The following is a 13763-nucleotide window of genomic DNA, read 5'->3' on the forward strand; positions in this document are numbered from 1 at the left end:
TCTCTTTTCTATCTCTCTCTCCCACCCTCTCCAGTTTATCCAGTATGCCGTACATAAGAACGACACTGTGCTGCTGTTTGACAGTCCAGCGGTGAACAGGTCCTCTGAGACCCAGTCCTTTAGGACCTTCCTCCAGCTAGACAAAGTGGAAGAGGAACTGAAGTCCTTTGTCTACCACCCCGACCCGTTCTTCAATGAACTGACCAAGAACATCATCACTGAAACCTCCATCATCATCGTCACGGTAAAGAACTGTAACACTACTCTTATGGGGTTGTGTTGTCATGGTTACTGTTTAGGAGGTTTTGGTTATTTCTGGTAATACTCGCTTATCGTTTTCCGTGGACCAATGTGGCTTAAATGTTATTCTGCTTCAGCCTCCCGAGTGGCACAGTGGTCTAAGGCACTGCATCGCAGTGCTAGCTGTGCCACTAGAGATTCTGGGTTGGAGTCCAGGCTCTGTCGCAGCTGGCCGCGACCGGGAGACCCATGGGGCGGCGCACAATTGGCCCAGCGTCGTCCAGATTAGGGAGGGTTTGGGCCGGCAGGGATGTCCTTGTATCATCGCGCACTAGCGACTCCTGTGGCGGGTCAGGCGCAGTGCACGCTGACACGGTTGCCAGGTGTACGGTGTTTCCTCCGACACATTGGTGCCGCTGGCTTCCTGGTTAAGTGGGCAAGAAGCAGTGTGGCTTGGTTGGGTTGTGTTTCGGAGGACGCACGGCTCTCAACCTTCGCCTCTCCCAAGTCCGTACAGGAGTTGCAGCGATGAGACAAGACTATAACTACCAATTGGATACCAAGAAATTGGAGAGAAAAAGGGGTAACAAACAAATGTATTCTGCTTTGTGACTATGATGTCCCCCCGCAGAGAAAAGACAATTATAGTGCATTGATATTGATATAATTCATATCAATATTGAAGTAATCAATGCAGTCCAGAGGTTAACAGCCAGCCACCTCTCTCTTTCTCCCCAGGGTCGTGGTTTCAGCAAGGCCATGACAGCTGAAGAAGCCCAGGCATTCGTAGGAGATGCGTCCTGTAAGGTGACCATCCTGCAGGATGACAAGCTGTTCCTGGAAGCTCCGTCCACCCAGCCCAGAGCCCGCTCCAAACGCCAGCGCAGAGACACCAGCTCTGACCCTTTGGACCTAACGGTGACAACACTGGCCTTCTGTCTAAACCCAAGGCATAGAGAGAGAGGCTTCAGGCATTAGCACTGGACAAGCTGATGTCTCTCTGGCTCTCAACATGTATTTCAGATAGGTGCTAGTGTTCCAGTACATTTCGATCTAACTCAGGGGTGTCCAAACTTAATCCAATGTCTTGTGTTGCAGGAATTCACTTCAGTCAAAGCAGTAACACACCTGATTCAACCATACAATAATCCTAGTCTTCTGACTGAGACCACTCAGTCCTGACAGAGACATATCAGTATCAACACCTTGATGTATATCTGGCTCTCCACAATTATACACGTCGTGTAGCTAATTAGCTTTCTTCTATTTGCCTTTAACTGACTTGAACTCTCTGTCTCTGTCTCTCTCTCTACACTCTGCCCCTCATCTCTCTCTTTCCCTTTCTGTCTATATCTCTCTCTAACAGATAAAGTTTGGTAATGGTGAGTGGGTGGTGGGCTCAGTGAACTATGAGAGGAAGTATGAGGTTCCTTTGGCTATCATCATCCCAGCTGTCATCGTCCCTATGCTACTGTTCATAGCTGTGTCCGTCTACTGCTACAGGTACACAACTACACTTCCCATCAAGCACCACTCATGTAGTTCTGATGGGTGTATTGTTTTTAGTTCACCTGGTGAAATGGGTGTCTGGAGTTTACACTCTAGGACCAATGAAATAATCTCAAATGTTCAGACTACAGATTCACAGTGTGGAACAGTTCTGGAATCTAATAGACTGTTCCTATGTGTTAGTAGTCTAATGGACTGTTCCTATGTGTTAGTAGTCTAATGGACTGTTCCTATGTGTTAGTAGTCTAATGGACTGTTCCTATGTGTTAGTAGTCTAATGGACTGTTCCTATGTGTTAGTAGTCTAATGGACTGTTCCTATGTGTTAGTAGTCTAATGGACTGTTCCTGTGTGTTAGTTGTCTAATGGACTGTTCCTATGTGTTAGTAGTCTAATGGACTGTTCCTGTGTGTTAGTAGTCTAATGGACTGTTCCTATGTGTTAGTTGTCTAATGGACTGTTCCTATGTGTTAGTAGTCTAATGGACTGTTCCTGTGTGTTAGTAGTCTAATAGACTGTTCCTATGTGTTAGTAGTCTAATGGACTGTTCCTGTGTGTTAGTAGTCTAATGGACTGTTCCTATGTGTTAGTAGTCTAATGGACTGTTCCTGTGTGTTAGTAGTCTAATGGACTGTTCCTGTGTGTTAGTAGTCTAATGGACTGTTCCTGTGTGTTAGTAGTCTAATGGACTGTTCCTATGTGTTAGTAGTCTAATGGACTGTTCCTATGTGTTAGTAGTCTAATGGACTGTTCCTATGTGTTAGTAGTCTAATGGACTGTTCCTGTGTGTTAGTAGTCTAATGGACTGTTCCTATGTGTTAGTAGTCTAATGGACTGTTCCTATGTGTTAGTAGTCTAATGGACTGTTCCTGTGTGTTAGTAGTCTAATGGACTGTTCCTATGTGTTAGTAGTCTAATGGACTGTTCCTGTGTGTTAGTAGTCTAATGGACTGTTCCTGTGTGTTAGTAGTCTAATGGACTGTTCCTGTGTGTTAGTAGTCTAATGGACTGTTCCTGTGTGTTAGTAGTCTAATGGACTGTTCCTGTGTGTTAGTAGTCTAATGGACTGTTCCTGTGTGTTAGTAGTCTAATGGACTGTTCCTGTGTGTTAGTAGTCTAATGGACTGTTCCTGTGTGTTAGTAGTCTAATGGACTGTTCCTGTGTGTTAGTAGTCTAATGGACTGTTCCTGTGTGTTAGTAGTCTAATGGACTGTTCCTGTGTGTTAGTAGTCTAATGGACTGTTCCTATGTGTTAGTAGTCTAATGGACTGTTCCTGTGTGTTAGTAGTCTAATGGACTGTTCCTGTGTGTTAGTAGTCTAATGGACTGTTCCTGTGTGTTAGTAGTCTAATGGACTGTTCCTGTGTGTTAGTAGTCTAATGGACTGTTCCTGTGTGTTAGTAGTCTAATGGACTGTTCCTGTGTGTTAGTAGTCTAATGGACTGTTCCTGTGTGTTAGTAGTCTAATGGACTGTTCCTGTGTGTTAGTAGTCTAATGGACTGTTCCTGTGTGTTAGTAGTCTAATGGACTGTTCCTACGTGTTAGTAGTCTAATGGACTGTTCCTGTGTGTTAGTAGTCTAATGGACTGTTCCTGTGTGTTAGTAGTCTAATGGACTGTTCCTATGTGTTAGTAGTCTAATGGACTGTTCCTGTGTGTTAGTAGTCTAATGGACTGTTCCTATGTGTTAGTAGTCTAATGGACTGTTCCTATGTGTTAGTAGTCTAATGGACTGTTCCTGTGTGTTAGTAGTCTAATGGACTGTTCCTGTGTGTTAGTAGTCTAATGGACTGTTCCTATGTGTTAGTAGTCTAATGGACTGTTCCTGTGTGTTAGTAGTCTAATGGACTGTTCCTATGTGTTAGTAGTCTAATGGACTGTTCCTATGTGTTAGTAGTCTAATGGACTGTTCCTGTGTGTTAGTAGTCTAATGGACTGTTCCTGTGTGTTAGTAGTCTAATGGACTGTTCCTGTGTGTTAGTAGTCTAATGGACTGTTCCTGTGTGTTAGTAGTCTAATGGACTGTTCCTGTGTGTTAGTAGTCTAATAGGACTGTTCCTATGTGTTAGTAGTCTAATGGACTGTTCCTGTGTGTTAGTAGTCTAATGGACTGTTCCTGTGTGTTAGTAGTCTAATGGACTGTTCCTGTGTGTTAGTAGTCTAATGGACTGTTCCTGTGTGTATATGACAGGAGGAAGAGCCAGCAGGCAGAGAGAGAGTATGAGAAAGTGAAACACCAGTTGGAGAATCTGGAGGAGAGCGTGAGAGACCGCTGCAAGAAGGAATTCACAGGTATGTTCATACACCATACACTATCACACACCACACACACTGCTATAACATTACACACACACTATCACACACCACACACACAGCTATAACATTCACACACACACACTATCACAATCCCCACACACACACACACTATCACACACCACATACACTGCTAAAACATTACACACACTTTACCAAATCAAATGTTATTAGTCACATGCGCCGAATACAACAGGTGTTGATCTTACAGTGAAAGGCTTACTTACAAGCCCCTAACCAACAATGCAGTTAAAAAAATAAGAATAAGAATTAAAAGTAACAAATAATTAAAGAGCAGCAGTAAAATAACAATAGCGAGACTATATACAGGGGGTACCGGTACAGAGTCAATGTGCTGGAGCACCGGTTTGTCAACGTTATATGTACAGTTGAAGTCGGAAGTTTACATACACCTTAGCAAAATACATTTAAACTCAGTTTTTCACAATTCCTGACATTTAATCCTAGTAAAAATTCTCTGTCTTAGGTCAGTTAGGATCACCACTTTATTTTAAGAATGTGAGATGACAGAATAATAGTAGAGAGAGTGATATATTCCCAGTGGGTCAGAAGTTTACATACACTCAATTAGTATTTGGTAGCATTGCTTTTAAATTGTTTAACTTGGGTCAAATGTTTCGGGTAGCCTTCCACAAGCTTCACACAATAAGTTGGGTGAATTTTGGCCCATTCCTCCTGACAGAGCTGGTGTAACTGAATCAGGTTTGTAGGCCTCCTTGGTCGCACACACTTTTTCAGTTCTGCTCACAAATTTTCTATAGGATTGAGGTCAGGGCTTCGTGATGGCCACTCCAATACCTTGACTTTGTTGTCCTTAAGCCACTTTGCCACAACTTTGGAAGTATGCTTGGGGTCATTGTCCATTTGGAAGACCCATTTGCAACCAAGCTTTAACTTCCTGACTGATGTCTTGAGATGTTGCTTCAATATATCCACATCATTTTCCATCCTCATGATGCCATCTATTTTGTGAAGTGCACCAGTCCCTCCTGCAGCAAAGCACCCCCACACCATGATGCTGCCACCCCCGTGCTTCACGGTTGGGATGGTGTTCTTCAGCTACGGTTGGGATGGTGTTCTTCGGCTTGCAAGCATCACCCTTTTTCTCCAAACATAACGATGGTTATGGCCAAACAGTTCTATTTTTGTTTCATCAGACCAGAGGACATTTCTCCAAAAAGTATGATCTTTGTCCCCATGTGCAGTTGCAAACCGTAGTCTGGCTTTTTTATGGTGGTCTTGGAGCAGTGGCTTCTTCCTTGCTGAGCAGCCTTTCAGGTTATGTCAATATAGGACTTGTTTTACTGTGGATATAGATACTTTTGAACCTGTTTCCTCCAGCATCTTCACAAGGTCCTTTGCTGTTGTTCTGGGATCGATTTGCACTTTTTGCACCAAAGTACGTTCATCTCTAGGAGACAGAACACGTCTCCTTCCTGAGCGGTATGACTTCTGTGTGGTCCCATGGTGTTTATACTTGCATACTATTGTTTGTACAGATGAACGTGGTACTTTCAGGCTTTTGGAAATTGCTCCCAAGGATGAACCAGACTTGTGGAGGTCTACAATTTATTTTCTGAGATTTTGGCTGGTTTCTTTTGATTTCCCATGAAGTCAAGCAAAGAGGCACTGAGTTTGAAGGTAGACCTTGAAGTACATCCACAGGTACACCTCCAATTGACTCAAATGATTTCAATTAGCCTATCAGAAGCTTCTAAACCCATGACATCATTTTCTGGAATTTTCCAAGGTGTTTACAGGCACAGTCAACTTAGTGTATGTAAACTTCTGACCACTGTAATTGTGATACAGTGAGTTATAAGTGAAATAATCTGTCTGTAAACAATTGTTGGAAAAATTACTTGTGATGCACAAAGTAGATCTCCTAACCAACTTGCCAGAACTAAAGTTTGGTTGAAAAACGAGTGGTTGAAAAACAAGTTTTAATGACTCCAACCTAAGTGTATGTAAACTTCCGACTTCAACTGTAGGTAGAGTTAGTGACTATGCATAGATAATAACAGAGAGTAGCAGCAACGTGGGGGGGGGGGGGGGAATGCAAAGCAAATAGTCTGGGTAGCCATTTGATTAGTTGTTCAGGAGTCTTATGGCTTGGGGGTAGCAGTTGTTTAGAAGCCTCTTGGACCTAGACTTGGTGCTCTGGTACCCGCTTGCCATGCGGTAGCAGAGAGAACAGTCTAGAACAGTCACACCACATACACTGCTATAACATTACACACACATGCCACTCCTGGCTCACGAGTGGCGCAGCGGTCTAAGGCACTGCATCTAAGTGCTAGAGGGGTCACTACGGACACCCTGGTTCGATTCAAGGCTGTATCACAACCGGCCGTGATTGGGAGTCCCATAGGGTGGCGCACAATTGGTTCAGCGTCGTCCAGGTTTGGCTGGGGTAGGCCGTCATTGTAAATGAGATTTTGTTGTTAACTGACTTGCCCAGTTAAATCAATTACAGTCTTGTTGTTGCGTTTGGGTTCTCCTAGGAGCTAGTATTGTTGTTACGTTTGGGTTCTCCTAGGAGCTAGTATTGTTGCGTTTGGGTTCTCCTAGGAGCTAGTATTGTTGCGTTTGGGTTCTCCTGGGAGCTAGTCTTGTTGCGTTCTGGTTCTCCTAGGAGCTAGTCTTTTTGTTGCGTTCTGGTTCTCCTAGGAGCTAGTCTTGTTGTTCTGGTTCTCCTAGGAGCTAGTCTTGTTGTTGCGTTCGGATTCTCCTAGGAGCTAGTCTTGTTGTTGTTGTTCTGGTTCTCCTAGGAGCTAGTATTGTTCTTGCGTTCTGGTTCTCCTAGGAGCTAGTCTTGTTTTTCTGGTTCTCCTAGTAGCTAATCTTGTTGTTGTGTTCTGGTTCTCCTAGGAGCTAGTCTTGTTGCGTTCGGATTCTCCTAGGAGCTAGTCTTGTTGTTGCGTTTGGGTTCTCCTAGGAGCTAGTCTTGTTGTTGCGTTCGGATTCTCCTAGGAGCTAGTATTGTTGTTGCGTTCGGTTCTCCTAGGAGCTAGTCTTGTTGTTGCGTTCTGGTTCTCCTAGGAGCTAATCTTGTTGTTGCGTTCGGTTCTCCTAGGAGCTAATCTTGGTGTTGCGTTTGGGTTCTCCTAGGAGCTAGTCTTGTTGTTGTCCTGGTTCTCCTAGGAGCTAGTCTTGTTGTTGTGTTCTGGTTCTCCTAGGAGCTAGTCTTGTTGTTGTTGTGTCCTGGTTCTCCTAGAAGCTAGTCTTGTTGTTGTTGTTCTGGTTCTCCTAGGAGCTAGTCTTGTTGTTCTGGTTCTCCTAGGAGCTGGTCTTGTTGTTGTATCCTGGTTCTCCTAGGAGCTAGTCTTGTTGTTGTTCTGGTTCTCCTAGGAGCTAGTCTTGTTGTTGTGTTCTGGTTCTCCTAGGAGCTAGTCTTGTTGTTGTGTCCTGGTTCTCCTAGGAGCTAGTCTTGTTGTTGCGTTCTGGTTCTCCTAGGAGCTAGTCTTGTTGTTGCGTTCTGGTTCTCCTAGGAGCTCGTCTTGTTGTTGCGTTCGGATTCTCCTAGGAGCTAGTCTTGTTGTTGTTGTTATGGTTCTCCTAGGAGCTAGTATTGTTGTTGCGTTATTGGTTCTCCTAGGAGCTAGTCTTGTTGTTCTGGTTCTCCTAGTAGCTAATCTTGTTGTTGCGTTCTGGTTCTCCTAGGAGCTACTCTTGTTTTTCTGGTTCTCCTAGTAGCTAATCTTGTTGTTGCGTTCTGGTTCTCCTAGGAGCTAGTCTTGTTGTTGCTGTTCTGGTTCTCCTAGGAGCTAGTCTTGTTGTTGTGTTCGGGTTCTCCTAGGAGCTAGTCTTGTTGTTGCGTTCTGGTTCTCCTAGGAGCTAGTCTTGTTGTTGTTGTTCTGGTTCTCCTAGGAGCTAGTCTTGTTGTTGCGTTCGGGTTCTCCTAGGAGCTAGTCTTGTTGTTGCGTTTGGGTTCTCCTAGGAGCTAGTCTTGTTGTTGTTGTTCTGGTTCTCCTAGGAGCTAGTCTTGTTGTTGCGTTTGGGTTCTCCTAGGAGCTAATCTTGTTGTTGCGTTCGGTTCTCCTAGGAGCTAATCTCGGTGTTGCGTTTGGGTTCTCCTAGGAGCTAGTCTTGTTGTTGTTGTTCTGGTTCTCCTAGGAGCTAGTCTTGTTGTTGCGTTTGGGTTCTCCTAGGAGCTAATCTTGTTGTTGCGTTCGGTTCTCCTAGGAGCTAATCTTGGTGTTGCGTTTGGGTTCTCCTAGGAGCTAGTCTTGTTGTTCTGGTTCTGGTTCTCCTAGGAGGTAGTCTTGTTGTTCTGGTTCTCCTAGGAGCTGGTCTTGTTGTTGTGTTCTGGTTCTTCTAGGAGCTAGTCTTGTTGTTTTGTTCTGGTTCTCCTAGGAGCTGGTCTTGTTGTTGTGTTCTGGTTCTCCTAGGAGCTAGTCTTGTTGTTGTCTGGTTCTCCTAGGAGCTAGTGTTGTTGTTCTGGTTCTCCTAGGAGCTAGTCTTGTTGTTGTTCTGGTTCTCCTAGGAGCTAGTCTTGTTGTTCTGGTTCTCCTAGGAGCTAGTCTTGTTGTTGTGTCCTAGTTCTCCTAGGAGCTAGTCTTGTTGCTTTCTGGTTCTCCTTGGAGCTTGTCTTGTTGTTGTTGTTCTGGTTCTCCTAGGAGCTAGTCTTGTTGTTGTGTCCTGGTTCTCCTAGGAGCTAGTCTTGTTGTTGTGTCCTGGTTCTCCTAGGAGCTAGTCTTGTTGTTGTTCTGGTTCTCCTAGGAGCTAGTCTTGTTGTTGTGTTCTGGTTCTCCTAGGAGCTAGTCTTGTTGTTGTGTCCTGGTTCTCCTAGGAGCTAGTCTTGTTGTTGCGTTCTGGTTCTCCTAGGAGCTAGTCTTGTTGTTGCGTTCTGGTTCTCCTAGGAGCTCGTCTTGTTGTTGCGTTCGGATTCTCCTAGGAGCTAGTCTTGTTGTTGTTGTTATGGTTCTCCTAGGAGCTAGTATTGTTGTTGCGTTATTGGTTCTCCTAGGAGCTAGTCTTGTTGTTCTGGTTCTCCTAGTAGCTAATCTTGTTGTTGCGTTCTGGTTCTCCTAGGAGCTACTCTTGTTTTTCTGGTTCTCCTAGTAGCTAATCTTGTTGTTGTGTTCTGGTTCTCCTAGGAGCTAGTCTTGTTGTTGCGTTCTGGTTCTCCTAGGAGCTAGTCTTGTTGCGTTCGGATTCTCCTAGGAGCTAGTCTTGTTGTTCTGGTTCTCCTAGGAGCTAGTCTTGTTGTTGTTGTTCTGGTTCTCCTAGGAGCTAGTCTTGTTGTTGTGTTCGGGTTCTCCTAGGAGCTAGTCTTGTTGTTGCGTTCTGGTTCTCCTAGGAGCTAGTCTTGTTGTTGTTGTTCTGGTTCTCCTAGGAGCTAGTCTTGTTGTTGCGTTTGGGTTCTCCTAGGAGCTAATCTTGTTGTTGCGTTCGGTTCTCCTAGGAGCTAATCTTGGTGTTGCGTTTGGGTTCTCCTAGGAGCTAGTCTTGTTGTTCTGGTTCTGGTTCTCCTAGGAGGTAGTCTTGTTGTTCTGGTTCTCCTAGGAGCTGGTCTTGTTGTTGTGTTCTGGTTCTTCTAGGAGCTAGTCTTGTTGTTGTGTTCTGGTTCTCCTAGGAGCTGGTCTTGTTGTTGTGTTCTGGTTCTCCTAGGAGCTAGTCTTGTTGTTGTGTTCTGGTTCTCCTAGGAGCTAGTGTTGTTGTTCTGGTTCTCCTAGGAGCTAGTCTTGTTGCTTTCTGGTTCTCCTTGGAGCTTGTCTTGTTGTTGTTGTTCTGGTTCTCCTAGGAGCTAGTCTTGTTGTTCTGGTTCTCCTAGGAGCTAGTCTTGTTGTTGTGTTCTGGTTCTCCTAGGAGCTAGTCTTGTTGTTGTGTTCTGGTTCTTCTAGGAGCTAGTCTTGTTGTTCTAGTTCTCCTAGGAGCTAGTCTTGTTGTTCTGGTTCTCCTAGGAGCTAGTCTTGTTGTTGTTGTTCTGGTTCTCCTAGGAGCTAGTCTTGTTGTTGTGTTCTGGTTCTCCTAGGAGCTAGTCTTGTTGTTGTGTTCTGGTTCTTCTAGGAGCTAGTCTTGTTGTTCTAGTTCTCCTAGGAGCTAGTCTTGTTGTTCTGGTTCTCCTAGGAGCTAGTCTTGTTGTTGTTGTTCTGGTTCTCCTAGGAGCTAGTCTTGTTGTTGCGTTTGGGTTCTCCTAGGAGCTAATCTTGTTGTTGCGTTCGGTTCTCCTAGGAGCTAATCTTGGTGTTGCGTTTGGGTTCTCCTAGGAGCTAGTCTTGTTGTTCTGGTTCTGGTTCTCCTAGGAGGTAGTCTTGTTGTTCTGGTTCTCCTAGGAGCTGGTCTTGTTGTTGTGTTCTGGTTCTTCTAGGAGCTATTCTTGTTGTTGTGTTCTGGTTCTCCTAGGAGCTGGTCTTGTTGTTGTGTTCTGGTTCTCCTAGGAGCTAGTCTTGTTGTTGTGTTCTGGTTCTCCTAGGAGCTAGTGTTGTTGTTCTGGTTCTCCTAGGAGCTAGTCTTGTTGCTTTCTGGTTCTCCTTGGAGCTTGTCTTGTTGTTGTTGTTCTGGTTCTCCTAGGAGCTAGTCTTGTTGTTCTGGTTCTCCTAGGAGCTAGTCTTGTTGTTGTGTTCTGGTTCTCCTAGGAGCTAGTCTTGTTGTTGTGTTCTGGTTCTTCTAGGAGCTAGTCTTGTTGTTCTAGTTCTCCTAGGAGCTAGTCTTGTTGTTCTGGTTCTCCTAGGAGCTAGTCTTGTTGTTGTTGTTCTGGTTCTCCTAGGAGCTAGTCTTGTTGTTGTGTTCTGGTTCTCCTAGGAGCTAGTCTTGTTGTTGTGTTCTGGTTCTTCTAGGAGCTAGTCTTGTTGTTCTAGTTCTCCTAGGAGCTAGTCTTGTTGTTCTGGTTCTCCTAGGAGCTAGTCTTGTTGTTGTTGTTCTGGTTCTCCTAGGAGCTAGTCTTGTTGTTGCGTTCTGGTTCTCCTAGGAGCTGGTCTTGTTGTTGTGTTCTGGTTCTTTTAGGAGCTAGTCTTGTTGTTCTGGTTCTCCTAGGAGCTAGTCTTGTTGTTGTGTTCTGTATCTTCATCCAGACCTGATGATTGAGATGGAGGACCAGACTAATGACCTGAGTGAGGCCAGGATCCCCTTCCTGGACTATAAAACCTACACAGACCGGGTCTTCTTCCTGCCCTCTAAAGACGGGGACAACGATGTCATGATCACTGGCAAGCTGGACATCCCCGAGGGACGGAAGGTCATCGTAGCTCAGGCCCTCAACCAGTTCTCCAACCTGCTCAACTCCAAGACCTTCCTCATCAATGTAGGTTTACTCAGCTAGCTGAGATGGCTGTTTCTCTCCCTGTCCGTCTGGCTCTGTCTGTCTATTAGTCTGGCTGCCTGTCTACAGTAGTTGTGTCTGATACAGTTTGAGTATTGCCATCGTTCTGTACCTACAGATGTTCTATAGAGTTATAGTGAGTTGCTAACCCCATTTCTCTGTTGCGTATCTGTGTGTTCTTAGTTCATCAAGACCTTGGAGGGCCGTCCAGACTTTAACGCCAGGTCCAGGGTCTACTTTGCCTCGTTACTAACCGTGGCTCTGCACGGTAAACTAGAGTACTACACAGACATCATGAGAAGCCTGCTGCTGGAGCTGATGGAGGAATACGTGCACAGCAAGAACCCTAAACTCATGCTGCGCAGGTCAGACACACACAGCCTTCCAATCAGGCTGGTCTTCATGAAAACAGGCATTTCTTATTGGACAAGGTTTGATAGTAGCTCTCTGTTCAGTAGTGTTTTGGTGTGTTTGGTGCCTAGTAAACACAACACAGGTGGATGGCAGTAGTTAACATGCTGACTGTGTGTGTACAGGTCAGAGACAGTAGTTAACATGCTGACTGTGTGTGTACAGGTCAGACAGTAGTTATCCTCTATGGGCTAGGTGGGACGCAAGCGTCCCACCCGTGGTGCACTCCATCAACAGCAGGTGCATTTCAAGAGCGGCAAATTTGAATCCAAATAAATGTCAAAATTCAAATTTTTCAAACATACAACTATTTTACACCCTTTGAAAGATAAACATCTCCTTAATCTAACCACGTTTTACGATTTCAAAAAGGTTTTACGGCGAAAGCATAAATTTAGAGTATGTTAGGACAGTACATTTACAAGAGTTGTGTGTAATGTTTTGTCAATTCAAAGACAGGGTCACCAAAACCATAAAACCAGCTAAAATGATGCACTAACCTTTTACAATCTCCATCAGATGACACTCCTAGGACATTATGTTCGACAATGCATGCATTTTTAGTTCTATCAAGTTCATATTTATATCCAAAAACAGCGTTTTACTATGGCATTGATGTTGAGGAAATCGTTTCCCTCCAATAACCTTCAGTCAAGTCAGTACCACAAATTAAATAATTAAAATTAGAAAACATTGGTAAAATATTATATTGTCATTTAAAGAATTATAGATTTACATCTCTTGAACGCAATCAATTTGCCAGATTTAAAAATAACCTTACTGGGAAATCACACTTCTGAGCACTGCGCCCAGAAAAATACGCGTTGCGATACAGACTAGCCGTCATGTTGGGGAGATCGAAAATCGAAAATAATATGTAAATAATCCATTACCTTTGATTCTCTTCATCAGATGTCACTTCCAGGTATCACAGGTCCATAACGAATGTAGTTTTGTTCAAAAAAGCTCATCATTTATGTCCAAAAATCTCCATCTTGTTAGCACATGATCTAAGCCCGCCGGACTTCACTTCATGAACGAGGGGAAAAAATATATTTACGTTCGTTCAAACATGTCAAATGTTGTATAGCATAAATCATCAGGGCCTTTTTTAACCAGAACATGAATAATATTCAAGGTGGACGAATGCATTCTCTTTTATAACGTATTGGAACGAGGGTACCCAACATGAACTCGCGCGCCAGGTGTCTAATGGGCCATCATCGTTCCATGGCTCTTGTTCGGTCAGATCTCCCTCCAGAAGACTCAAAACACTTTGTAAAGGCTGGTGACATCTAGTGGAAGCAATAGGAAGTGCCAAAATATTCCTCAGCCCCTGTGTTTTTCAATGGCATAGGTTTAAAGGTAATACAACACATCAGGTATCCACTTCCTGTCAGAAAATGTCTCAGGGTTTTGCCTGCCAAATGAGTTCTGTTATACTCACAGACACCATTCAAACAGTTTTAGAAACTTTAGAGTGTTTTCTATCCATATATAATAAGTATATGCATATTCTAGTTACTGGGTAGGATTAGTAACCAGATTAAATCGGGTACATTTTTTTATCCAGCCCCCTAGCCCTAACAGGTTAACATGCTGACTGTGTGTGTACAGGTCAGACAGTAGTTAACATGCTGACTGTGTGTGTACAGGTCAGAGACAGTAGTTAACATGCTGACTGTGTGTGTACAGGTCAGAGACAGTAGTTAACATGCTGACTGTGTGTGTACAGGTCAGAGACAGTAGTTAACATGCTGACTGTGTGTGTACAGGTCAGACAGTAGTTTACATGCTGACTGTGTGTGTACAGGTCAGAGACAGTAGTTAACATGCTGACTGTGTGTGTGCAGGTCAGACAGTAGTTAACATGCTGACTGTGTGTGTACAGGTCAGACAGTAGTTAACATGCTGACTGTGTGTGTACAGGTCAGAGACAGTAGTTAACATGCTGACTGTGTGTGTACAGGTCAGACAGTAGTTAACATGCTGACTGTGTGTGTGC

General features: G+C 44.2%; 1 protein-coding gene across 2 annotated transcripts in view; it reads left to right on the forward strand.

Moving 5' to 3' along the window:
• The window catches only part of LOC106576570 (plexin-B2), a 236580-nt gene that overhangs the window by 184404 nt on the left and 38413 nt on the right, over nucleotides 1–13763 (forward strand). For both annotated transcript variants that reach the window (XM_045700160.2, XM_045700159.2), the window contains 6 exons: nucleotides 35–244; nucleotides 979–1158; nucleotides 1607–1743; nucleotides 3941–4041; nucleotides 11100–11329; nucleotides 11531–11712. In XM_045700160.2, coding sequence (XP_045556116.2) covers nucleotides 35–244; nucleotides 979–1158; nucleotides 1607–1743; nucleotides 3941–4041; nucleotides 11100–11329; nucleotides 11531–11712 — 1040 coding nt within the window. The remainder of the gene's footprint in view (nucleotides 1–34; nucleotides 245–978; nucleotides 1159–1606; nucleotides 1744–3940; nucleotides 4042–11099; nucleotides 11330–11530; nucleotides 11713–13763) is intronic.

The sequence above is a fragment of the Salmo salar genome, chromosome 17, assembly GCF_965601325.2.
Source record: "Salmo salar chromosome 17, fSalSal1, whole genome shotgun sequence".
NCBI lineage: Eukaryota > Metazoa > Chordata > Actinopteri > Salmoniformes > Salmonidae > Salmo > Salmo salar.